Source organism: Equus caballus, chromosome 11, assembly GCF_041296265.1.
Source record: "Equus caballus isolate H_3958 breed thoroughbred chromosome 11, TB-T2T, whole genome shotgun sequence".
NCBI lineage: Eukaryota > Metazoa > Chordata > Mammalia > Perissodactyla > Equidae > Equus > Equus caballus.
In genome coordinates, this window is record NC_091694.1 from 238,632 (window position 1) to 265,246 (window position 26,615).

At 51.3% G+C, this 26,615-nt stretch overlaps 1 protein-coding gene across 50 annotated transcripts in view; it reads left to right on the plus strand.

Annotated features, from left to right (window-relative positions):
* The window catches only part of B3GNTL1 (UDP-GlcNAc:betaGal beta-1,3-N-acetylglucosaminyltransferase like 1), a 154,582-nt gene that overhangs the window by 58,532 nt on the left and 69,435 nt on the right, over window positions 1–26,615 (plus strand). For 49 of the 50 annotated variants that reach the window (XR_011423105.1, XR_011423106.1, XR_011423107.1 and 46 more), the window contains one exon: window positions 2,718–2,813. The exons of the other annotated variant lie outside the window; for it this stretch is intronic. Coding sequence is in view for 42 of the 49 variants with exons in the window: in XM_070226714.1 (XP_070082815.1) it covers window positions 2,718–2,813 (96 nt within the window). In the remaining 7 variants the exon portion in view is untranslated. The remainder of the gene's footprint in view (window positions 1–2,717; window positions 2,814–26,615) is intronic. 50 annotated transcript variants of the gene reach the window in all.

Below are 26,615 nucleotides of genomic sequence, written 5' to 3' on the forward strand. Positions count from 1 at the left end.
TGTTTCAGTGTTTTTTCAGGAGAGACGGGAAAGGTTCACGAGACAAATTCAGCGAGATGTGAAACACACCTGTGGCCAGGTGCATCTTATCCCAACCAGAGAATGGAGATAGACGTGAAAAGACCTTTCTCCCGGGAGGACAGACGGACAGACAGCAGACACGCCCACGGGAAGAGGCTCGATATGGTGAGCCCTCAGGAGACTCATGAAAACCATGGCGAGAGGTCAGCACACACACAGCAGGAAGGCTGGGATGAAAGCACGAGGATGCCAGGTGCGGGCGAGGGTACAGGCAGCCCGGGCTGCGCACACCACTGCTGGGAGTGTGGGGCTTTGTGGTCCCAGAAGACAGCTTGGTGGATTCCTAAAAAGTTAACCTGCAACCGCACACAAGCAACTGTCGCTCTCCAGGACATTCGTCCCAGAGAACGAAGACTTAGATTCACATGAGAACCTGCATGTGAGTGTTCATGCAGAGTCACAGCAGATACAGCAGGGGTGCTGGAAACTGACAGCCCTGAGAAAGAAATGGCGTTTCAGCTCCAAACTGGAGTCAGCCCAGGTGTCTGTATGGGGTCTGTCTGAACTATGGGATATTTTTCAGCCTGAAAAGAAATAAAGTATTGTCACACACAACAGCCTGCACAAATCTCAAGAGAATTATGGAAAAAGAGCCAATTGCAAAAGGGTACATCCTGTGCGATCCATTTACACAACATTCTTTTTTTTTTTTTAAAGATTTTATTTTTTTTCCTTTTTCTCCCCAAAGCACCCCGGTACATAGTTGTGTATTCTTCGTTGTGGGCCCTTCTAGTTGTGGCATGTGGGACACTGCCTCAGCCTGGTTTGATGAGCAGTGCCATGTCTGCGCCCAGGATTCGAACCAACGAAACACTGGGCTGCCTGCAGCGGAGCGCACAAACTTAACCACTTGGCCACGGGGCCAGCCTCTACACAACATTCTTGAAAAGACAAAATTACAGCATTGGGAAAACAGGCGCGTAGTTGCCACTAAGGGGGTGAGTGTGGCTGTGAAGGCACCACGAGGGTTCCTGTGGCAGCGGGCACGCCCGTGTCGCTGCCTCAGCAGAGGTGGCGTGGCTGGTTTTTGGGACCTTGTCATTAGAGGGACTGTGTGAAGGATACGTGGGCTCTCGGTGTTATTTCTTACTACTGCATGCAACTCTACCATTTTCTCAAAAAAAAAGTTTAAAAAACCAACAGCGAAAATACAGGCAAGACCTCCTCACACTCTTCATTGGTGCAGCTGCACTAATGAGAGTTAATCGCCACGTGTGAGAGCGGCTGTGTTGGAGCAGGATGAGAAACCCAGAAATGGAGGTGTGACTTACGACGATTTCTCCATAAGGAGCCTTGTTCAGTGATGTCCACCTTGTGGACCCCTCAGATGTCCCTTATATTTCCCTTGTTGATCAGTGAGGTGGGGAAAGCGTGGTCCTGGGGTCAGATGGCCTGTGAGCCCCTCACGGGGCTGCACCAGGGAGCAGGCTGTCTGCCTGCGGACACCCATAGCCTCCCTGGCCAGAAGGAGGGAGAGGGTTCCTCCCAAGGGGACCGCCCATCCTCTGCCTCGGAGGACCAGGACCCTGGACAGCCAAGCAGAGACCTGCCCCGATTGTCTGGCTGCCAGGACCCCGCCCTCCGAGCACGACGCTCAAACATGCTGCAGGGAGATGCTCCAGCAGAAAGTGCAGGCCTCCAAGGCATTGGTGGGATGGGTGGTGGGCCCCCTGGAAGTCCAGGCTCTGTTAGAGGAGCTGGCAGGGCTATGGGGGTCCATGGTGTAGACATTGGGTGTGTGGAGAGGGAATTGTGTCCAAAGCCAGGAGGAGGCAGGGCCAGGCCTCAGGTTGAAGGCCGCAAGGAGGTATAAGAAAATAGGCAGGCCGGCCCTGGTGGCTTAGTGGTAGGTTCAGCGCACTCTGCTTTGGTGGCCCAGGTTCGGTTCCTGGGTGCAGCCCTGCACCACTCGTCTGTCAGTGGCCATGCTGTGGCAGCAGCTCACATACAAAGAGAGGAAGATCAGCAGCAGATGTTAGCTCAGGGCGAATCTTCCTCAGCAACAACAAACAAAAAGACAAGAAAATGAAATAGGTAAGTTATAGGGCAGTGTAGGAGGATTCTGTCCGGCTGGTAGGCGCCTGTCTGCTGGCGCGGGGGGCTGCCATGCAGCCTGGACACATTGAGGCAGCTGGCAGTGGGCTCTTGGCGCTGAGACTTCTTTTTGGTGGGAGGTTCTTGCCTTTGGGAGGCTGAATCGAGGATGTTTTCGAGAGATGGGACTTTTAGACCTGCTGCCCAGAGGCTGCACAGCCGTCTGCTCACCTCCACTCCAGTTACAGCTCAAGAACGCTCTGGAAGTAACTGGGCGTTTGAACCTGCATCTGGTCATTTTAATCCAGTGCATTGAATCGAGGAGTGCGTCTGGTGAGTTCTCTACGCAGCCAGAGCAGCTTGGCATGGCTGCTGACACCTGCCCTGCGCAGGCGTCCGGTGTCCTGGACTCTGCCTGCCCCACACCAGGCCCATGCCCATCCCCTTTACTCCAGGAAGTTTCCCCAACCTGACCCGGATGCCAGATTTCAGCTGATTCCCCGCTTGGACGCACCAGCCTACGCCAGCTGAGGTGTGTGCACAGGTGTGTGCACATGGCTCGCAGTGACCTCCTTTTGTTGAGTCCTGTTGCTCTTTTGCAGATCATAGGCTGCCAGGTGAGGAGGGAGCCCCCCAACTCCACCGAGCGATACACACGTTGGATCAACCAGCTAGCGTCCGACCAGCTTCTCACCCAGGTACGTCCTGCCCCGTCTAGGAGGTGGCCCAGGCCACCTGAGGAAGCACATCTTGTGTTTGCCTTCAGCAGCTGTCTGCCCACCTCCCGGGTACAGGGTCCTAGTGGACACCTGCTGAGAAAGGGGTCAGCGTTTCAGAGGAGCCTGGCCTGGGGAGGAGTGGGAGCAGAGGGTCTGGCTGGAGACTGGGGCGCAGGGCAGACGCAGCCCAGCACACAGGCCGAGAATGGTGAGTGGGAGGGCGGGAGATGGGGCCGGGGCTGGGCCTGGGGAGGAGGTGTCGAGGAAAGGCCCAAGTTTCTGGGCAGTCATCCCTGAGGCAGGCCGTGCTGGAAGAGGGTTGGTCTGGGTGGAGCTGGCCGGCAGGTGGTCAGGAGCTGGGAGAGAGGCGTGAGCTGAAATCAGACTAGACACCACCTGTGAGAGGTGGGCGGCCGGGAGGGAGGCAGGAAGAGGTGCTCCTGGTCTCAGCTGCGGGGACGCAAGTCCTCGAGCCATCGATTGGCCCCTTTGCTGGACATCTGGGGATGCTGAGCACAGAGGGGCGTTTTGACAGGGTGTCAGTGGACAACAGCTGAGCAAACCTCTGTTCATCTACCTTTGAAAAGAACCCTGTCTGCAGCCACACAATGCTCCACAGCAGTCACCCCAGGCAGACCTGGAACAGCTGGCGGCTGTGCGGTGGGCAGGCTGCTCAGTCTGCCTCTCGGCCTGGGCCCTGGCTGCCCTGCTGATGCAGACACCCCAGACTCTGTGTCCTGCTGGACCAGCCACTCCCAGGACACCCCACACACAGCAGGGCTGGAGAAATGTGCTCTGTGGGGGGGTGGGTCAGGGGGAAGAGGGGAGTGGCCACCCCATGCCTGGCCTGGAAGGGATGCCCCATGAGTGCCAGGCCTGGATCTGGTACTGACGTGTCCACGTTGTGGATTTCCTGGGATCCTCACATACGATGAAATGCATTTTTCTAAACTCTGAATTGTGAAAACTGAAGTCTTGGTAAATGGACTGATTTGTAATGATAACTAGCTCCTGAAATTAGAGTTGCTTGTGATCATGGCACCAGATGTTCTGTTCGCTGAACACAAAAGTGATGCAGAAGAATGCCCTGAGAGTTGAACAGTGCCCAGGACAGGCGCTCCCCTCTTCATGGTGCCGGGTCACGAACTCCTTTCGGTAATCCGAGTTACTCACCCTTCCCCATCAGCTTGCCGGATGCTGGAGTCACTGGATTTGGCTTCTGTTGTCAAACCTGCTTCATTGGTTTAGGTTCTGTTCCATAATGTGCTGATTCACACACAAAGCAATTTTACTTTTGGATTTACTGTTCACATTGGAGAAGACGAACATTCCATCAAGGGCCTTTTGTAGGTAAGAGGGGAGCTTATTGGTTTCCCAGAGGCTCCTAAGGCCGTAGCCTATGCGTGTGTGTCTGGCTGGCTCCACACTCACCCATGTTACATGGAGCCCTAGAGCCGACAGGATCTGGTGGTGGTGGTGGGACCTCCAGGAAGTCACCTGGAGGTGCCTGCAGATGTGGACAGTTACCATGGAGCAGAGGTGGCTCTGTGGCTGGGGCGTTGGGCTGCGGGCAGCCCGACTCCTTCCCGTCTACCCTGGGAAGTGGCCAGCCCAGCTGAGCGCAGCACGGTTCACGGACCCAGTGACTGGGTTGTCTCTGTGAGCATCTGGTCCCTTCACAGTTGAGGAGAACATCCCTCCTGCGGCCAGGATGTGTGGAGTTCGCGCAGCACATGGAGCCTTCTCTTCTCCAGGCTGCGAACCTGTGAAGGATGCAGCAGGCAATTTTCCCCATCAGACTTCTGTGATCCAGAGCCGAGAAGGCACTGGCGGCTTTGGTTGCAGCCTTGTGTGTTGCTTTTCTTCTTTCTGTTGGCATTTGGATGTAAGCAGCCTGGGATAGGCCGTCTCCATGCACGTGGAGTGAGGAGGGGAAAGTGCGGTCCTGGGGTCAGACAGCCTGTGAGCACCTCCTGGGACCTCCTGCCTGCAGACACCTGGGGCCTCCCCAGCCAGGAGGAGGGAGAGGGCTCCACCTGTGGGGACCGCCCATCCTCTGCCTCTGAGGACCAGGACCCCAGACACCCAAGTGGGGACCTGCCCTCCGAGCACGATGCTCAAACAGGCTGCAGGCAGACGCCAATCTGGTCCCCTCCTTGCGGCAGGCCGCCCCTCGGGGCTCATGGTTCTGGGACATGCCGCGTTTTACAGGCGTTTCCTCAGGACATGCGCAGATGGTTTCTTGGTTTTTTCTGGACAAGGTCGCAGCAGACTCAGTGGAGAGCTCCTGAGAGCTTTCGTATCCTACCTGGGAGTTAAAATTCCATGCTGAGCGTGAGAGCTGCTAGCCTCTGTCAGCCCAGACTGGGGGCGCACAGACACTCCTTGGACGGGCCGTGTTCAGCTTTGCCCCGCGGGGGGTCTGGGGACTCTCCTCAGCCCAAGTTCAGCGCGTTGCTGCGTGGCGGTCGCCCCAGTGGGAGGAACTGCTGCCTCAGCTCTGCCCCTGATTTCTGGTAGAGGGCGTCAGTGGAAACCCTGTAACCAGTACTGAGTGTGCCATGCAGACACTCATGTCCATTCCAGCCAGAAATGTGAGTCCCTAGCAAGCTGAGGGCTGATGGGTGGCCTTGATTGTGAAGCATCGTGGAAATAATTGAGAGGGTCCTCGAATAGTGTTTTTCTTCAGCAAGTTAGGGGAAGTTGAAGTCTGAAGCTTCTCAAAATAAACTGAAGAAGATCTCTCTTATTTAAGCCATTTCTCAACTGTTAGTGCAGAAATCACACCACTGTCTTAACAAGGTGGGTCAGCCACCAAATCGGTCTAAACCAAGTCACGTGTGTACGGTGGAGAGCAGCACAGTTTGGTGTGACACTTAATGTGTCTACTTGAGATGTTTCTGCTCACCACATGCAAAGGCAAATCAAGTGCCATGAGTTAATGTTCTGCTGATTCCAAATAGACTGAAATGTGGGCTGTCTGTACAAATGGCCTGGAGCAGCTGCCATCCTGAGAACACACCTGTTTTATTCAGGCAGTGCCCACTTTCCACTGTCAGTGACTCGCTGTTCCCAAGGGACCTACAGCTCCTCAATTGGGGAGGGCCAAAGGCAGAGCAGGCCAGACCACCCCCCGCCCCCACCTCTGAGGCTGCCCCTGGGGGGTTCTGGCAGCTCAAAGGAAGATGTTGGGGGTCCTGGCGTCTCTGAGAAGGGGTTGGGGGACCTGGCAGCTCTGAGGGGTGGGCTGAGTCCTTACTGAGGCCAGTGTTCATGCAGTGGCATGCTAGGCCTGCACTGGGTAACAGCAGGGAGGAGGAAAGCAAGCGTGCGCCTGAGGGGCACTTTCTCCACCCGGCCCCACCGGGCCCACGTCCTCCTCCACCTCGGCTCCTGGCTGCCCATACACACTCTCCCTTGGGCATCCATGATCCTCGTGTCTTGCCCGGCAGGGCTGCTGTGGCAAATACAACAGCCATTTATTCCTCACTGTCTGGTGGCTGGAGGTCTGCCTGTCCTCACATGGTCTTGCCCTGTGCACACACGCCCCAGTGTCTTCCTCTTCTTGTAAGGACACTGGTCCTGTTGGATCAGGGCCCCACCCTTATGACTTCACTTAACCTCAGCTACCTCCTCGAAGGCCATACCTCCAAATACAGTCCCACTGGGGTTAGGCCTGCACCATGGTCTCTGGGGGACACAGTTCAGTCCATAGCACCAGGACACCCTCCTTGGCTCCTTCTCAGCCGCTGGTGCCCCCCCCCACCCCAGTCTGTGCACCCTGCCTCCACTGGGCCCCACATGGACACAGTGGTATATGGACAGGTTGGCAGCCTCCCCTGCAGCCTGTCAACTTCATGTGCCCTGCTCGGGCCACAGAGTGGGTGTCACACATGTTTCCTTCATTTCCCCACAGCATCTGAACAGGTCGGCATGAATGTACATGAGGAAAGTTCACAACCCACGTGTCAGCACTGATGCACAAACTCATGGTTTATCCGGCATGTTAAGGATCTGGACAAGCTAAATGTCTAGATAATTAAAGTTTACCTCTGTGAGTCTGGCCTCTGCGTAAACCAGTGCTCCCGAAGTCTGCTTGATCATAAAAATAGCTCAAGAATGTGAAAACCATGCAGATTCCTGATCCACTCCCGTGGAGTTTCTGATTTAGTGGCCTGGGCAGGGCCTGGCAATGTGTGTTTCTAACAAGTGCCTGGATATTTTTGATGGAACTCGTTGGAAGTGTGTTACTCCTGACTCTGACCTAGAGGCCAGGCTGCTGGTACCTGCACAGAAAAACTACTTCCCACAGGATCATCGAGTTGTCTTTACAAAGTCTACCCAAGTAAAGGAGCTTGTGTTTTGGTATAATTTCATTCACGTACAAGTTACAAGAATGGCAGAGTTCCTGTGTGCCCTTCACCTCGCTCCCCCTTCCTAACATCTCACAACCACAGTACAGTGATCAAAACAGAGGATGCGTGTGGTCCAGCCCTGCTGATTCAGCACAGGCCTTCCGGAGTTCACCCCTCCCTGGGAGGAAGGGGCTTCTGTGGAGTTTCGTCACGTGTCTGGATTAACACAAGCACCGTCAGGATGCAGGACTGTTCCATTACCCCACAGAAACTGCCTCTTCAGCCACACTTTCTCCCAACCCCTGGCAACAGCGTGTCTGTCCCCTTTTGCTGTAATTGTGTCATCTGAGAGAGTTACATAATGGAATCATACGCTGTGGCTTTTCTCACTCCGCATAATGCCTTTGAGATCTACCCATGTTCTTGTCTGCATCCCGTATGTGTATCATTCCTTCCTTGTGTAGCCGAGGAGCATCCCATCATGCAGGTGCACCACCGCAGGTGTGTCCACCCACCCACTGCAGGACGCCGGGTGGATTCCACTTTGGGGCTGCCTCAAATGAAGCTGCTGTGAACGTTCAGGTCCAGGTTTTGTGTGAATGTAAGTTTTCACTTCTCTGGCATAAATGCCCAGGAGGCATGCAGTCGTAAGTCGTGTGGCCTCTGTGTCCATGTGGAAATCTACATGACACTGCTGCATTATTTCTCAGAATGGCTGTGCCATCCCCCACCCTACCAGCAGGGAGTGAGCGGCTGTCGTCCTCCCAGCCCTTGGTGTGTCAGAGTTTATTTGGAGCCATTCTGGCGTGTGTGTGGAGGTGTCTCTTCATTGCTTTATCTTGAATTTCCTTAAGGACTGGCGATACGGACCATCTTTCATGTGCTCATGCGCCATCTGTGTATCTTTGGCGAAGCGTCTTTTCAGACCTTCTGCCCATTTTCTCGTTGGATTGTTTGTTTTCCTGCTGTTGAGTTTAAGAGTTTCCTTTTGGACATAAGGCCTTGGTTGGATATGTGGTTTGCAAGTATTTTCTCCTAATCTATGGCTTTGCTTTTCATCCACTTAACAGAGTCTTTCACAGGGAATAAATTTTTAACTTTGGTGAAGTCCAACTGATGGACTTTTTTAATGGATGTTGCTTTGGGTATCAATGTGTAGGAATGCTTTACCTCACTCTGTGTCACAAAAATTTTCTCCTAGAAGTTTCACAGTTTCACGTTTTACATTTAGAGCTGTGATTCATTTGAAGTTGATTTTTTTTATAAGGAGCGAGGTTTAGGTCCAAGTGCTTGTGGGGTTTTTTTGCTTACAATGTCCAAATGTTTCCATACCATTTTTGTTGAGAATACTACCTTCCTGCGTAGAACTGCTTTTGGACCTTTGCCGAAAGCTCCTTGGCCATGTTTGTGTGGGTCTGTTTCTGGACTCCGACACCACTCTGCTGTGATTGCTGCAGCTGTAGCATAGGTTTGAAATCACTTGGTGATTCCTCCGACTTTCTTCTTCTTTTTCAAAGTTATTTTTGGCACTTCTAGTTCTTTTGCCTTTTCCTATGTGTGCTTTTTCCAACACTAAGCGATTCTCTAGTTCTGGGTGGACACTGGCTGGGTGTCTTGCAAATCTAACTCAGGCCTGACACTGTCCACCTGGGGTCAGCCTCAGACCCCCACCAGTTAAGGGCTCAGTTCTGATACTGTCTACCTGGGGTCAGCCTCAATCCCCACTGGTTAAGGGCTCAGTCCTGACACTGTCCACTTGGGGTTAGCCTCAGACCCCACTGGTTAAGGGCTCAGTCCTACAAGACTGTCCCCATTTCAGATGCCAGTAGCAAGTCCAGGTTGTCACCTGTGCTTCTGACCGACTGGCCATAAATTGGGGTTCCCATGACTGCCTCCTCAGGTTCAGTGAATTTGCTAAGGTGGCTCACAAAACTCAGAAACCTTTACAGTTTATGATAAAGGATACAGATGACTGATGAGATGAAGGCCTATGCAGAGGGGCTCCAGAAGGGTTCCAGGTACAGGAGCTTCTCCACATGGAACTGGGGTAAGCCACCTTCCCAGCCTGTGGATGTACTCACCACGTGCTCATGAGCTCTTGGTGTTCGAGTTTTTATAGAGCTTCATCTGCAGCCCCCCTTCCCCTTCCTGAGGTCAGTGGTTGGGGCTGAAAGCTCCAAACTCCTAATCGCCCGGTCTTTCTGGTGACCAGCTCCATCCTGATCCAGGGCCCACCTCAGTCACCTCGTTAGCATAAACTCAGGTGCGCTCAAAAGGGGCTCCTTGTGAATGACAAATTGTCACTCAGGAAATCCAAGTCTCAGGAGCACTGTGCCAGGAACTGGGGACAAAGACCAAGTGTGTTTCTTGGTTTACCGCAGCATTCTGTATAAATTTAGGGTCAGTCTGTCTGTCTACTAAGAACCCAGCTGGGATTTTGACAGGAAGTGCGTTAACCCTTGTAGATTGGTTTGGGAAGAATTGACAGCTTTGCTATGTTGAGTCTTCCCTCCATGAATGTGTCTGTCTCTCTGTTTGTTTAAATCTTCTTTGCCACCTCTTATTAGCATTTTGTAGTTTTCACCATTTTGGGAACAATTGTAAATGCTGTTGTGTTTGTAATTCTGGTTTCTGATTGTTCATTCCTGACATACAGGAAGGTTTGCCAGATAGCTATAGCACTATTCCAATTCTCTGTTTCATCTCAGTTGAGCTTGGGTAGTTTGTGATTTTTGATAAATTAATCCATTTCATCTAAACTGTCAAATTTATGTGTTCAGAGTTATTTGATAGTATCTTTGTTATCCTTCTCATGTATGTGGTTCTGTCATAAAATCCCCTTTCGTTTCTGATGTTGGTTATTTGGGTCCTCTCACTTTTTAAAGTCAGTCTTGCTAGAGGTTTGTCAATTTCATCGATCTTTTCAAAGAACCAGCTTTTGGTTTGATTCATTTTCTCTGTTGTTTTTCTGTTCTCAATTTTATTAATTTCTGCTCTTTGTTATTTCTTGTCTTCTGCTTGCTTTGGGTTTATTTGGTCCTTTTTTGCTAGTTTCTTAAGGTGGAAGGTTAGGTTTTTGTTTTGAGCCCTCTCTTCTCTAACATAAGCTGTGGACTCCCCTTTACACACGGCGTTAGCTGGATCACATGGGTTTATGTATTTCGATTGTTAGTCAGTGCAATACATGTTTAACTCCCTGAGGCTTCCTCCTTGATCCATGGATTCTTTACAAGTGTGGTGGGGCCACTGCTGAGGGGCGGGGCCCGCAGGCGCCTGCCCGACCACTGTGACTCTCAGGGAGGGGAGTTCGGCCTTGTCCCCATCCCACTTCCCGGCCTCAGCGGGTTCCTCTCCTGTCCAGCTCTAACCTTGATTCACGCTGACAAGGGGATTCTGAGAAACCCAGTTCCCAGCAGCAGCTGATTGACACAGCACAGTCCAGCATAATGAGATTTCTTTTAAGTGGAGGGGAGTAAATTATTCTGTAAGAATAACACAGAAAAACTTCCTAGAACCAAAGATGTGGGTCGCCAGATTAAAAGGACCCCTGGCACTAGCACAGGGAAAGAGAGAAGACCCACATCCAGGGTTAAAAACGGCCTTGGGGGGCCAGCCGGGTGGCGCAGCGGTTAAGTACACATGTTCCGCTTCGGGCGGCCCAGGGTTCACTGGTTCGGATCCCAGGTGCAGACGTGGCACCACTTGGCAAGCCATGCTGCAGTAGGCGTCCCACATATAAAGTAGAGGAAGATGGGCACGGATGTTAGCTCAGGGCCAGTCTTCCTCAGCAAAAAGAGGGGGATTGGCAGCAGAAGTTAGCTCAGGGCGGATCTTCCTCAAAAACAAAAAACAAAAAAAAGGCTTTGGGCAGTTTGGAGACAAGAAGACAAAGGAGCAGGAACGCATGGAGCACATGGTCCTGGATTTCTCAGCAGGGGAATCTAGAAGGTCCTGGGGCTCTCATTTCAGAATTCTCCAGAAATGGTTTTGGAATGTCGAATTCTATGCTTAACCAAAATGTCAGTTGTGTGAAAACATAATAAGGACTTCTTCGTATAAGGATTCAAAATGTTTATCTCCTCCAAAACCTCTCTCAGAAATTTAGTAGAAGTCACTCCATAAAATTAGGAAGCAAATTAAGGAGGAGGCAGATGTGAGATCCAGGAAACAGGCCTCCCAAAGTGTGGGAGCCAGCGCGTGGGAGCCAGTGTGGCGGCCAGGCCTCCAGACCCGGCCCTGGGGCTGGGTGTACGGAAAGAGAGCAGGGAGCACCTGCTGACTTTTTTTAAATCTGGGAAATGCTCAATTAGGGAGAAAGGACAAGGATGTGACAGAGGGCGGCTCCGGTTCAAGTGCTCGTGTGTTTAACCAGTTCCTATGCTTTGAATGAAACCCTCACAGCCCAGGGAATAGACGGGAGCTGAGAATAGCAGAAAGGTGGAAGCTCCTGTCGGCTGAGATGGAGGGAATTTGGGCGCATAACCTCTCTGACCAAGAGGGAGATGCTAAAGCAGCTGGGATAGCAGCGGTTCCTGTTTCTGTTCTGAGACGTCATCTGGGAAATCGAGGGGAACATTCCGCCTGCCTGGACTTCCTGGGCCCCACACTCTGCTCCTCGTCTCCAGGAGGCTGCTGGGCTCGCTCTGCGTGTGGAGGCCGGAGCCCCGGGAGCAAGTGGCCACGGCAGGGTTCCCTGCACAGTCGCTGTCCAGCCCAGCATCCCGTGCTGAAAACCACCAACTCCTGTGTTTGCCTGATTTTCTAGTGTCCCAGGAGGGACTAGGTTGGCCTCTGCTCTTTTCACAGGACCAGCTCCTCTCCCAACTCCCCTCCCCAGAGCTGCTCTGATCATCTCCTCTGTATTTGCTGATCCACGTGATTTCTTTTAAAAAAGAGGAAAAGGAAAACTTTTTTTTGTTGTTGAAAAATCTCAAATACACCAAGCGCAGAGTACTTCTCCCTCTTCCCCATCTGGCTGCAGCGCGTAGACCCCGGGAACCACCCCCCCCAGCTCCGCCCCCGCTGTGGGCTTCTGGGAGCTACTCCCAGACCTCAGTCGTCCAGTTCCCGTACGGTCAGGTGTAAGAGTCCCCTCCGGGTTCTGATGCTCAGCGGGTTTTGGTCGCTGGTATGAGTGCTGGCTCACGCTGGCCGACGCTGTTCCCTGTTGATGTGAGATTCAGGGACTGTCCGGGCAGCTGAAGTATCTTTGGTTCTAATGGGAAACACGTTGCTAAATGTTCACTTGGTCCTTTCTTCAGCGAGTTGGCGTTTCTGTTGCTTAGTGTCCGCATCACCCCTGCGGTCACCTGTGCATCCAGCAGCCCTGTTCTGGACATCAGCGCTCTCGGTCAGCAGCACCCACCTCCCTGCTTCCTGACTGGCACTGTGGCCACCACCACTCCCCTCGGCTGTCCACCCTGCCCGCACACCAGCATCTGTGTGCCTCTCCAGAGTTGCTGCTCTTTCCTGAGAGGACGGGTCCAGCTCCATCCTGGCATCTAGGCCCAGGGGCAGGTCCCCACCCCACTCACCACCTCCAGATCCGTATCTGCTCACTGACACCACGGGAACTGCTGCCCTCAGAGGACCTCCTGCCGTTGCCCAGAGCTAAGGGCTTCCCTCCACAGCTTCCCCTGGGTACGAGTTAGGACCAGAGGGGACACGGGGGCCACAGCTCATCGAGGAGAGCCATACTTGCTCACTGAACAGAGCACTGTGGGGCGAGGGACACCCCACTGTGGGACCAGGAACACCCTCACTCTGGGCCACGGACACCCCCTGTGGGGCCACGGACACCCCACTGTGGGGTCACGGACACCCCACCGTGGGATCAGGATGTGCTTTGCAGATGTCAGGGCATCTCTGCTCTGAAGGTGCCCAGTCCACACTGAGCCAGGCTGGGCCTTGGGACTCTAGTGGGTGGAGGCTCTTCAGCCGAGCCACATCCTTCGCTTCCAGGGCTCTGCGTCATGCACAGGATTCCTTACCTCCTCAGCGTTGGCCACCCTGGTCCCAGAGGTGACTGATGAAAGTGCCGGCCACAGTGATCAGCTTAAGGATGCCACGTCATCCCTCTCTGTTGACAAGGACCCGGGAGAAGCAGGAGAGGATGCTCTTGAGCAGGCTGTGAGCCAGGCAGTTGGGGCCAGGGGGCTGATGGGTAGAGACGACGGCTCACCTTGTGGGGTCAGAAGCAGCAGGTGATGGTTGGAGGGGAGCACAGGCGGGCTGGCCCCTGAGGCCGAGGGCTCAGGCCACTTGCAGGTCAACAGAGGACCCAGTAAGAAAGTCTCGATCATGCCTGGGCCCCTCGCGGTCCATATGGCATGGGCACCACGGGCCCTGCCAGCTGCATGACCTCTCAGGTGCTGTTTTATTGTTCGTAAACTGCGAGGGTTTAAGCACAACACCTGGGCTCTTGGGGCTGACCATTCTGTGACCACTCCTTTGAAGATATTCAGCAAAACTAAAGGTAACTTTCGGCGGATTTAGAAGAAGGGATGTGTGGCTGACTTTTGGTCCCAGTGGTTACTTCCCGTCTGCAGGAGCTGGGCCTCCCAACGCACGGGTGACACCCACTCGCACATCTTGCTCGGTTGTTACCTTGGTTTTGAGAGCTTCTCCTCCTTTGTCTAAGCAGCATCGCTCTGCAGCCAGAACTCACCAGGTTTGTCTAAAAAGATTAAATTTCACATACTCATTGATCTCGGTCTCTGTCCCTTAAAAGTTTGTCCTTCATATCTCAATGGTTTTTACGTACTTCTTATCAATTAACATTCATAAAATTTAAAAACTAACATATGTTGAAACAGATTAACCTGTATTTCTTCATTTCCTCGTTTAAAAGGAGTATCGTAAAGTGCTGCCTGTCGTTTAGATCCATGTGAACTAGCAACTTTTAGCATGTTAGAAAAGTGGTTATTTACAAACTTTTTCTAAACCTATTATTGAGAAAGGAAACTTTTTATTAATGTCTGTGTCTAGATTAAATCCAGAAACCCTAGGTTTGAATTTTGCATCAGAGTTTATTCTTGTTCCATGTGAGTGTTGAAATGTCAGAATACTGGGAAATTTGTTATCTGTCTAAAGATAGTATTTCAACAAATTAGAGTTTAGAAATAAGGATAATAAGCCACAGGAATCTGGAAATGAGTCATATAAACTTTGCTGTTTTTCTCTAAGATGAATTCATATCACTTCTTGGTAAGATGCAGCTAATGAGGTCTGTAAATTTCATTAAATGCTTCATTTTCTTTCCTTAACTCAGGGCTTCTCCTTTCTGAATAACAACTGAGCTCATTTTGAGTCTATAATCCTTACTTTTGTCTTCAAGTACTTAAAGCATTTAAAAGTGATCCATCCTTTCTGCACGCGCCTTTCTTGGCGAGGAAGGACTCTGCTCAGGACACAGGGTGGCCAGAGCTCACGGATGTGTTTCTTTACTCCCTGACGCGATGCAGAAGATCTTTCACACTTATGAGCGACGTAGAATTTACTTTGCAGAGCGCGCTTTCTGTTGGTGGCAAACAAGGGGGAGTCCAGCCCAAATTCACAGGCTCCAGGGCAGGAGCCTGGGGACTCCTCCTGTTTGACAGAAAACTAGAGGCCGGGATTATCTGATTTTTCAGTTGCTGATACATCAACCAGAAGAGGTAGTGACAGCTGGAGAGAGAAAGAGGAGACAAGGTCGATGAATCATGGCAAAATAGAAGCTAAGGTGATCCAGGGGGGCAGCTCACCACAAGCATGGTCACCAGTGAGCTCTCCACACCCTCACCTGTGCTCTCCTCACCCTCACCTGTGCTCTCCACACCCTCACCTGTGCTCTCCTCACCCTCTCCCTGTGCTCTCCACACCCTCTCCCTGTGCTCTCCTCACCCTCACCTGTGCTCTCCACACCCTCACCTGTGCTCTCCTCACCCTCTCCCTGTGCTCTCCACACCCTCTCCCTGTGCTCTTCTCACCCTCACCTGTGCTCTCCTCACCCTCACCTGTGCTCTCCTCACCCTCACCTGTGCTCTCCACACCCTCACCTGTGCTCTCCTCACCCTCACCTGTGCTCTCCTCACCCTCACCTGTTCTTTCCTCACTCACCCTGTGCTCTCCTCACCCTCACCTGTGCTCTCCTCACTCACCCTGTGCTCTCCTCACCCTCACCTGTGCTCTCCTCACCCTGTGCTCTCCTCACCCTCACCTGTGCTCTCCTCACCCTCACCTGTGCTCTCCTCACTCACCCTGTGCTCTCCTCACCCTCACCTGTGCTCTCCTCACCCTCACCTGTGCTCTCCTCACTCACCCTGTGCTCTCCTCACCCTCACCTGTGCTCTCCTCACCCTCACCTGTGCTCTCCTCACTCACCCTGTGCTCTCCTCACCCTCACCTGTGCTCTCCTCACTCACCCTGCGCTCTCCTCACCCTCACCTGTGCTCTCCTCACCCTCACTCCCTCCTTTCCTCACCCTCACCCTGTGCTCTGCACACCCTCACCCCCGTGTATTTCTCAACTTTCCTCATGAGCTTGGAACCGGCCTCCCTCCCCCCTCCCCCATGCCTGCCTTTGCTGCTTGACCCCAGCTGTGGCCTCACGACTTGCAGTATCATGTCACCTTGTGCACCCTCGGGGGCCCTCCCTCCTTCAGAACTATCTTTTCTCTTTCCCACAGTAGCCAGAGGAGCTCCTCACTCCTCCACAGCCAGCGGCTTCCTCTTTCTGGTGGCTGTTGTTCAGCTCGGTTGTGGAGAGGTTTGTCCTCTCGTTCGCCCCAGATCTGCTGTGCTTGAAGCAGCTTTATGATTCATAACTGGATTCCCGAGCTGCATGATGCCTTCCTTCGTGATCGCCCTCACTTCAGCCGTCACACCAGGGCAGGGACGTCAGGTGTCTGCATTGTGCGGGGGTCCCCTGACCATCTTGTCAGTGACATCACAGGAGGTCTGGTAGGATCGCTGGGCTGTGGCCCCACACGTGCAGACGAGGTCTCTTATCCCTGACGGATTCTGGCTGCAGAGGGGAGCTGGCCTCATCTTTTCACGTAATACCTTTTGAACTATTTTTTTTTTACAAATTCTTTCACCAACTGACACCTCTCTTAGTAAAGAGAACTCTGTCTAAAGACCTATTTTCTGGTCCAGAGGAAAGGATGCAGTCCTCACAGAAATACAAAGTAGGGGTGAGGAGAAGACAGTATTTGTGAAAATGTCACTGAAAACCCACTAAATGACTTCCCATACACTGGGACTCTGGGACTGAGGGTGGTGGGAGGGCTGGGGCCCCTGCCCAACGGTGAGGAGGGCAGAGCTGTTGTAACTAGCCTGGCCAGAATGGCCCCTGGGCCAGGCCTCGCCAGAGTGGGAGCCGTCAGGTGAGAAGCTGGAGCGCCAGCCGGACAGAGCCAGCTGCCAGCCTGTCTTTGGAGGGAAGGAAGGTCAGGGCAGAGGCAGGGCTCCAGCGTGGGCCCCCGGTGCCAGGGCAGAAGCAGGAAGAAAGTGTGGCCCTTGGCAAGGTGCAGGAGGCAGCCTCACTGATGAAGCCCTACTTCCCCTCCTGCCCGGGCGTGAAGCTTCGCTGGGCCGTCTCCAGGAAGAGGCAGCCTCTCACAGGGCGGCTGCAGGTGCCTTTGTGTTCACGGGTTTGCGCTGGCTCAGCTGTGAGGTCTGACACTGTACATCTGAGGAGCCAGCTGCTCCTGCCTCCGCGGGATGCAGGCATCGCCACGTCCTCACAGCCCAGAGCGCCCTCTGCTGGGTTCCTGCGCGTGAACGCCAGTGAACCCTCTCTGCACTGTCATCTGAGCAGCCGACTCAATTATCTGTAATTTTAATTTAGCTAAACATGTAAGAATGTAAAAAAAGAAAAAAAGGCAGTGAAAGTATGTTATGTCTCTTGGATCTATTTCATTTGGGTTCCAAGAATTCTGAGTTTGTTGGGGGATCTCTCTGCAAGTTTCTGCACCTCATGTAAACATGGGGGAGAGATAAAGGAGGGATACTAGCCTATTTCAGGCTTAAATAATAGAGGCAATTTTTTAAACCATAATAACCGATTTTAATTAATGTGTTCTATTCTTTAATTCATCCATTCAGCAGAAGTTTATTTAATACAAACTAGGCAGTTCATCATATGGCAGGTGAACACTGGAGGATTTTCATTACTTGGCTAGCTGGAGAGACGCTGTAGCTCTTTCACATAAAATGCTTCCCACAGCTACTACTCAGGATAACATCACACTCACACAGAGTTACAGGAACAAACTAGGCTGGAGATTCTTTCCACATAGAGGAAACCTATATGTGTGTATATCTTTTTATTTCCATCCTATGAATGTAAGATCTGCAGCATTTCTGCTGAAGGAAGAGGTGAGCTCAGGTGTGAAGCTGTCCGTGTGGTCCTTTGGAGCACATGCAGGCGGTAAGTGGAAGGCGATGTCAGTATAGCAAGAACTCACATAGGTCCCTCGCTGTGAGACCTCTCCTAGCACGTTAACTGTGCCCCATCATGGACTCACGGTGCATGCAGTGTGCTCTAGAACAGGTACATGCATGACCACAGAGGTACGCAGAGCTGTCCAGGAAGCCCGTTCACTCCTCTGTCTGTCTCGGCTCAGTTTGATCATGTTCTCAGGTTTGGCAGTGCTCATCGTGCAGTCGCCTCTGAGTAGTCACATTTTTCCCTCATCTTCATACCTCAGCAGGCTCAAGCATTTCTTAGACCATCTTTTATCCATCTACTATCATCTATTTTTAAAAGGCAAAGTTTTATATTTACAATAATTTTAATTTATTAGTAATTAAAATCTCTTTAAAACTGTAGTAATATTTTAAATAGAAAAGCTAACTTTTTGTTAGTGCTAGGGATACAAATTTCACAGGTTTTGAGTATTTTGCACAACTCTTTTTTTCATAAGCCCGCTTATATATAGTATTCAGTATTGTGCAATGCAAGATTTTTCACAATTGTTTTAAATCAAAAAACCAAAAACTGTTCACCCATTTTGCCCACTCCCAGCCTAATAATCACCAACCTGTTCTCTGAATCTATGAGATGTTTTGTTGATTTGTTTTGTTTTTTTAGATTCCACATGTAAGTGAGATCATACAGTATTTGTATCTCTCTGACTTATTTCACTTAGCATAACACCCTCAAGGTCCATCCATGTTATTGCAAATGGCAAGATTTTGTTCTTTTTTATGGCTGAATAATATTTCCTTGTGTATGTACACCACATCTTTATCCAGTTATTGGTCGATGGGCACTTAGGTTGCTTCCATGTCTTGGCTACTGTGAATAGTGCTGCAATGAACATGGGGGTGCAGGTTTCTTTTGAAGTTAGTGTTTTCGTTTCCTTCATATAAATACCCAGAAGTGAGATTGCTGGATCATATGGTAGTTCTAGTCTTCATTTTATGAGGAATCTCCATACTGTTTTCCATAATGGCTGCACCAGTTTACATTCCTACCAACAGCGCACAAGGGTTCCCTTTCTCCACATCCTCAGCAATAGTTGTTCTCTCTTATCTTTGTGATAATAGCCATCCTGACAGGTGTGAGGTGATATTGTGGTTTGTTTTGCATTTCCCTGATGATTAGTGCTATTGAGAATCTTTTCCTGTACATTTTAGCCATCTGTATATCTTCTTTGGAAAAATGTTCAAATCTTCAGCCCATTTTTTGATCGGATTGTTTGTTTTTTGCTGTTGAGTTGTATGAGTTCTTTATATATTTTGGACATTAGACCCTTATCAGTTATATGGATTGCAAATATTTTCTCCCATTCAGTAGGTTGCCTTTTCATTCTGTTGATGGTTTCTTTTGCAATTTTTATTTAAATGGAATCCAAAATTCCACTCCTCACCAGTTAGACCAGGGTGGCTCATGGGCCAAATCTGTTCTGTTGCCTGTTTTTGTAAATAAAGTTTTATTGGCACACAGCCACACCCACTTGTTTACGCATCCTCTCGGGCTGCTTTTGCAACACAGCGGCAGAGCTGAGTACCTGTGGCCCGCAAAGCCTAAAATAACAGAATCTGGCCCTTTACAGAAAAAGCTGGCCGACCCCAAGTTAGGCAGTGGTGTGGTTAACTGACCTGTGCCTGACTGTGACGTCAGCTGCCGTGTGTGTTCTCTGAGCTGGGAAGTGTCTGCGTCACTCAGGAGTCACTCCATCTCTCCCAGCAAGCTCTCAGGTAGATGACATTGTCAGTGCTGTCTTCCGTGTGGGGAAACTGGGGCCTGGCCGTGGGGTGGAGCTGGGCATGAAGGCGCTTGCTCTTCCCATGTGCTTATTTTTAACCCTTGGCCTTCCTCTTTTACATTTATCTTCAATTAATAATAACATTTTAGATTGTTTCAGACGTTAGAAAACACCCAGCATACGGGGCGGGTGGTTTCGGTCTGTTTTCTTCCTCATGCAGGTTCTTACCCTGCAGAGCTGTTGGCACAGACCCTGGGCCCAGGCCCGGGTCAGCAGTTGGGTGGGCCACACCCTGAGAGCTCCAGGGGGCATGGACAGCTGTGGTGATCCCACACTGTGGTCCTCTGCAGTCCTGCTGTTGGGTGTTGGCATTTAGAATCCCGAGAGCCTGGCACAGTCATCTGGGACTTTCACGCAAGTTGCACAGCAGAGGTAGATGAAAGTATTTCCTAAGGAAACTCTTTTCTTTGAAATTTTAAAATTGCGTCACCTCCTCCCACCCCTTACTTGCCACACACACGCTGTTTAAAGGAAAACAGAAGCTTACTCAGCCAGCGTGTCTCTCCTTCATGTGCTTTAACTTAAGTAATTTTAAGGATGTGGCCAGCCCAGTCTGTTGAGTGGGTCAGCAGATAAATGCGGTCACATGCCACTCCTGGTCTCTGGCTCCTAACATGACAGTAACTATAGCTAATGCACTTTAGCAATTACAGAATTGTATGAGGACAGTCCCAGCGGAAAAGGAAAACCAGACCAGGCGTCTGTTGTGTGTGAGCATTTGGTCACCTGTGCCCAAGCCCTCCCTCTGCCTGGGAGGAGATGGTGCTTGGAGGGAGACGCATCCGCCGGGATGAACCGTCTTCCATTCAGGAGAGAGAGATGTTCCTGTTACAATGTGCTGCTAAAACTCACCCGTCCTGGTCCCGCGAGCGTGTGCGGCTCACTCTTGTCCTGGCCTCCTCGTTGAGAAGGAGGCTTCTCGGGCATCAGCTGTGTGTGGCTGAATGGCCGTTCCCTGTTTGCAGTTTAGTACAAGTAGAGGATGAGCATGAACTGTCACTAAGGGTCAGATGGTCTGCAGTCTGGAGAATTAAGGCAGACAGGGACCCCTGAAATAAAAGGGAGGGTCTCATCATAGTTCGTGTGCTGCTGCTCGGTCAGACTGCTCAAGTCTGGGGAGAGCCAGCGTCCTGTGTGGTCGAGGTATCTGAGCATTAACATGCGTGTTTAAGGTGCTGGGGAACGCAGCCTCTAAGCTGCAGGCTGCAGGAGACCCTGGTGTCCTTGACAAGTGGTGATGACTGTCAAAGGCAGGAGCAAAGTCAGGCTTGAAAGAAACCATCATGACGAGCCAGTTTGGCCTTTGGATTTTGAAAAAATTTGGCCTCTTCTGATGGGACCAAAAGAAATGGCCACCAGACTTGTGCTCTCTGCTCTTTTTTGTTCTGTTTTTATTCTTTTGTTCCCATTATCCTTTCAGATAGCACAGGACTGTGGAGCAGAGCCTAGTATGCCTGCCCAAGCCCTAGATGAGGGTGCCCCCTCGCCTCCCTCGAGTTCGCTCCCTCCCAGGTCCCCCACTGACAAGACTTTAATGGTTAGAACAAAGCAGATCTGGTTGTCCTGAGTCCCTCCTGCCTGCTGCCCCCAGCTCCCACATGTCTGTGCACTGTGGATCCGCAGGTGAGCCTCAGAGAGAGTCAGAGACTGAAGAAACAGTGCAGTTGACGAGGTGGGGGCTCATTTTGTTGTAACTTTTGGGATACTTCCTTCTACAGTGGCTCAGTGTCCAGAATTCACACGAGCTCAGCACAGAAGCTCTTCCTGGCTCCGACCACATTGATGTGTCGTGCTGAGTGGTGGTGGTGGTTTTAAAACAATACAGATTTATTCTCTTACTCACCAGGCTGATACCAAGGTGTGGGCAGGGCCAGTGCCTTCCGGAGCCTCCAGGGGAGAATCTGTTTCCTGCCTTTTCCAGCTTTTAGAGGCTGCCACGTTCCTTAGCTTTTGGCCACGTCTCTCTGACCTGATTCCATGGTCACATCTCCTTTTCTCTCCCTCCTTAAAAAATTTTTTTACTGTTATAAAATATATATAACAAAATTTACCATTTCCTGCATTTAATAGTTCAGTGGTACTGTACAATCACATTGTGCAACCACCACCACCATCTGCTTCCAGACATCTTCATCTTCCCTGCGAAACCCTGTCCCCGTTAGACGTAACTCCCACTTCTCCTCTCCCCCAGCCCCCAGGAACCTCTGATCTGTGTCTGTGAATCTGCCTCTTCTAGGTGTTTCATGCAGGTGGAATTTCACAGTATTTGTCCTTTCATTGTTTGACTTCTTCACCAAACATATGTTTGCAGAGTTCATCTGTGTTGTAATATGTCAGAATTTCATTCCTTTTTATGGCTGAATAATCTTCCACTGTGTGTATGCACTGTTTATACCACATTTTGTTTATCTGTTTGTGTTTTGGTGGAAACTGGGTTATTTCCACCTTTTGGCTGCTGTGAATAATGCTACTGTGAACATGGCCCTAGGTTGTCTGCGTCCCTGTTTTCCACTCTTTTGGTATAGACCTAGGAGTGGAATTGCGAAGATATCCAATGATAATTCTGTGTTTAGCATTTCGAGGGTCCGCCAAACTGTTTTCTGCAGCAGCTGCACCATCTTACCTCCCACCAGTGGTGCACGACGTGCCAGTTTCTCCAATGTCCCCGCCATCACTTCCTATTTTCTGGTATTTTTTGGTTTTTTTATAGCTGGCACCCTGAGGGTGTGAGGTGGTATCTCATGGTTTGGATTTACATTTCCCTAATGATTGGTGATGTCGCCTATCTTTTCATGTACCTCTTGGCCATTCCTATGTCTTCTTTGGGAAATGTGTATTCAAGTCTGTTGTCCGTTTTTAAAATTGAGTTATTTGTCTTTTTGTTGAATTATAGGAGCTCTTTATATGTTCTGTATACTAGACCCTTATCAGATGTGTGATTTGCAAATACTTTCTCTCATTCTATGAGACATCTTTTCATTCTCTTGATAGCGTCCTTTGAAGCAGAAAAGTTTTAGTTTTCATAAAGTCCAACTTACATATTTTTTCTTTGGTTCCTCATGCTTTTGGTGTCATATCTAAGAAACCATTGCTTAATCCAAGGTCACAGAATGTTTCCTCTGAGAGTTTTATAGTTTCAGCTCTTACATTTGGATCTTTGATCCATTTCAAGTTAATTTTTGTCTGTGGTGTGAGGTGGGGGTCCAGCTTCATTCTTTTGCATGTGGATGTCCAGTTTTCTCACCACCATTGTTAAGACTGTTCCTTCCATATTGAATGGTGTTCGCACCCTTGTCAAAAATCAATTGACTGTGTGTGGAGGGTGTATTTCTGGGCTCTCTGCTCTACTCCAGCATCCGTGTCTGTCCTTATGTCGATAACACACTGTTTTGATTACTGTAGCTTTGCGGTAAGTTTTGAAGCTTACCACATGGGAACTTACCTCATGGGAAATGTCCTTGTTTTTCAAGATTGTTTTGGGTCCCTTGAAATTCCGTGACTTTTAGGTTAAGTTTTCTTTCCTACAAAAACACGATGGGGATTTTCATAGGGAATGCACTGAATCCGTAGGTCACTTTGGGTAGTGTCGTCATCACTTCAGGAGCCCCGGCCCCCCTCCCACCTCAGGGCTCTGGCTCCAAAACGCACACGTGGCCTCCCGGGAACACAGAGCCTGGCCACCATGGGCATGACTTTATTAGGATTTTAAAGACGGTCTCTACTCAATGTGTTAGAGTCACAGTTTTTCTCTATAGGGGGAAAAAAATCACCAAAATGAAGTAGAAGTCTTTGGGAAAATATGATTATATATAATACTTTATAATAAGAGAGATGTTTACACCACCTTTCTGTCCTCCCTGCCTGCCCTCACTGAGGGCTGGTGAGGTACGCTGAGTTTGGGGTGGTGTAGACATCTCAGACCAAGCGCTGTGGCAGGAGGTGACATCCAGCTGGCCCTGGGCCGTCCTGGGTCCAGGCCCAGCTTCTGGCCTGGGCCTTCCCTCTGGTTCAGCTCAGCAGCTCATGATTCACAGAGGACGTGAAGTTTGTGGCAGGTCAGGGGCAGTGCTGTGCATCCAGGGGCCCTGGGCTGAGCGTCTCATTTTGTCCCTGTTCCTGCGGAGGTTCCGCCATTGCCTGCTCTGTGTCCTGAGCACAGTGCACTCACTGCAGAGGGGCGATGGGTAAAGCCCCGGGAAGGGTGTCTGCCGAGCATCTGATTTCAGAGCATTCGCTTCCCTTGTCCCAGCCCTGATGTGCAAAACCCCAAATGTTCCTTTTTCTAAAAACTAGCTTTTGGGGAATCATTATATATTATACTACTTAAATCAAATACAGATTTCTTTAAAAGAAAAAGTGTTTCATTTAGGATAAATATTTTAAATGAAAACAGTCATAACTTATTAAAAGCTATGTCTTCTGGACGTTCTCTCATTTTAGGGAAGGTTTCTTTATCTGGCTTTTCTCGTTTGTTTCTAATCCTACCTTAATTGATTTTTAAAATCTCCAATCCTGGAGAGTTCATACTGAAAGTGCTTGCCTAAGAATGGCATTTAGTGTCACTGGGTCTTGACCGGAGAAGGAAGAGAGGAAATCAAGCAAGAGCAAGAACAGGGCCCCGCGCCCCAGGCCCCACACGGTGACCGTCTCGTGGCGGAGCTCGGCGTGACCCTCTGCACGAGGCTGGGGACCAAGGGCATAGCCGAGGGCGGTGAGAGGGCCAGGCCCTTGGTCACGAGGTGACTTGGGCTCATTGCAGGAGGCGCAGCTCATGGGACAAGGTGAGAGTCAGGCAGACAGAGTGGCCGCAGATGCCATGCGCCCTCCCCACCCCCGAGCTCTGTGAGAGGCGACAGCGGGGCAGCACCAGGCGTGGGGCCGGGACGGAGGGCGTCTCTCCTTGTTCTTTTTAGAGTGAGGAAACATTACGAAATGTTTTGGAAACTGTTCTGTCTTATCAGATAGGATTGGGGTCTCAGTAAGATGGAAAGCACGACAATTTACGGAACGCGTGGGAATAAGCAGCCCTGGAAAATTACAGGTTTTCTGCTCTCGGCGATCACAGGTAATCTGAAACGACTCCACGTAAATCCCTCAGCAGCTGTGAATGGGTGAGACAGCGCGAAGCTTGCTTTGTTGCACGTCCCCCGCGCCCCCTCCCCAGAGGGAAGTTGAAAAGATGAATTTGGAGATGAAAGCACACAGCAGAGAAAATCATTATGCAAGAAACAAGGAAAAGGTTGTCCTGAGTAAGAGCCACCCAGGTGCGAGCGTGAGCAGGAGACAGGCTCAGGCCGGAGAGTTAACTGGTCAGTGGTCCTGGGCAGGACTACCAGTGACTGCAATTTTTTTTTTTTTTTTTTTTTTTTTGGCTTGAGGAAGAATGACCCTGAGCTAACATCCGTGTCCATCTTCCTCTATTTTGTATGTGGGACGCCTGCCACAGCATGGCTTGATGAGTGGTGTGTAGGTCTGTGCCTGGGATCCAAACGTGCAAACCCCAGATGACTGAAGTGGAGCATGTGAACTTAACCACTACAACACTGGGCCAGCCCCCAGACATGGCCTGTTTTTAGGACAAGCCTGAACTTGGCCATGCAGCCTGGCTTCTCCTAAAGATTGGGAGGGACCACAACTGCCCTGATTAGGTGAAGCCTGGGCACAGGGTGAGGTTGTGCGCCCAGGTCCAGCAGCCCTGGCCTGGGCCCTTCTTGCTCTGAGGGCAGTGGGAGGCTGGGTTATAACCCGAGGGTGCCCATTCCAACTTGTGTGGACGGGTGTGGACGAGTGTGGACAGTGGGAGAGAGCAGATGGGGCCACAGGACCAAGGGGCTGCCTTCCGCCTTCCCCAGCGGGCAGTGGTCCAGGTCGTGCCATGTCATCTCACTGCAGCTCACCCCAGTGACTGTCCAGGTGCTTCATATGTGCTGACCGTCTACCCCGCCATCCCTGAGGCCAGTGCCGTTAGGAGGAAACAGAAGTTGAGGGGTCTGCCCAGACCCTGTGGAGAAGGCCCACATCCAGGGCCTCCTGCTGGGAGTGACCTTCCTCAGACTCACCAAGCCCAAGGGTCCTGCTCCCAGCTCCCCACGCAGTTCCGTCAGCAGCACCCTTGAGTGTGTCTCCTCCTCCCCACCTCACTTGCCCTCCTGACCGTCCCGACCCCCACTGCCCGTCCTTCCTGCCTGGGCGCCCGGAGGTGACGGGCTGTGTTCCCTGAGAGCAGAGCTCCAGGCTGTGTGCATGTTGGGGAAGTAGACAGGGCAGGGAAGCAGCCAGCCCAGACAGCCTCAGCCGGTCCACAGGGTGGGCCGCCAGCTGGGGCGGTGCTCGGTGCCCCCACAGCGGAGGTTCCTCGGCTTTGCCCCCGGGACGGGTGTAACCCTGGCATTTCTGGAGGAAGGGCATCTGTCCCCCGAGGGTGCAGCTTGAGCTTAATGTCATGAGAATGATTATTTTCTGTCATTGCTTATTTTCAAAAGCAAGAGTTGGTTTTATAATTTCTTCCACTAGTGATGGACGCGGGATTTTTCTGGCATCATGTTTGTTGGCATTATTGTCGACTCAGTGTGTCGAGACCCCGCAGTCAGCGTTCCTCGAGACTTGCACATCGTCACCGCGTAGCCACTCTGCTGAGCACCCGCTCTACAGCGAGGGCTGAGAATCTAAGAAAGTGGAGCTGCCCAGAGGAGCGTGGCACCCTTCAAGGCTTCCATGGGTGGGCTCCGTCTGGGTCAGCCCCTGGGCTGGGTCTCCTCCCTTCTCTCGTTCACGGGGGACATCTTGTGCCTAGGGTCTGGCTGCTGCCCTCTCGCTCATCTGCTGCCCCTTGTCCCCAAGTTCAGGGCCTTGTCACAGCCTTTGGTGAAAGCACTCCCATACACTCGGTCTCCTGACCCTGGGCAGATCGCATCCCCCTGCCAACCCCACCTCTCTGACTGGCCCAGGGACTCCCACACCTGAGGTCAGTGCATGACCTCTGACCCCCGGGGGCACCCTCTGCCCCTGGCATTGCTGTGTCCTGCATCCTGTGGCTGAGTCTGACCTGGAGGGGGTTTCTGCTCCCAAGAGTTTCTGGGAGTTCCCATCTCCTGTGGCACCGTCGTGTGGTCTCTGATGGCCAACGGTGAGACAGGCAGGGTGTGGGGCGCTCCAGGGCCGGCAGGTGAGGAG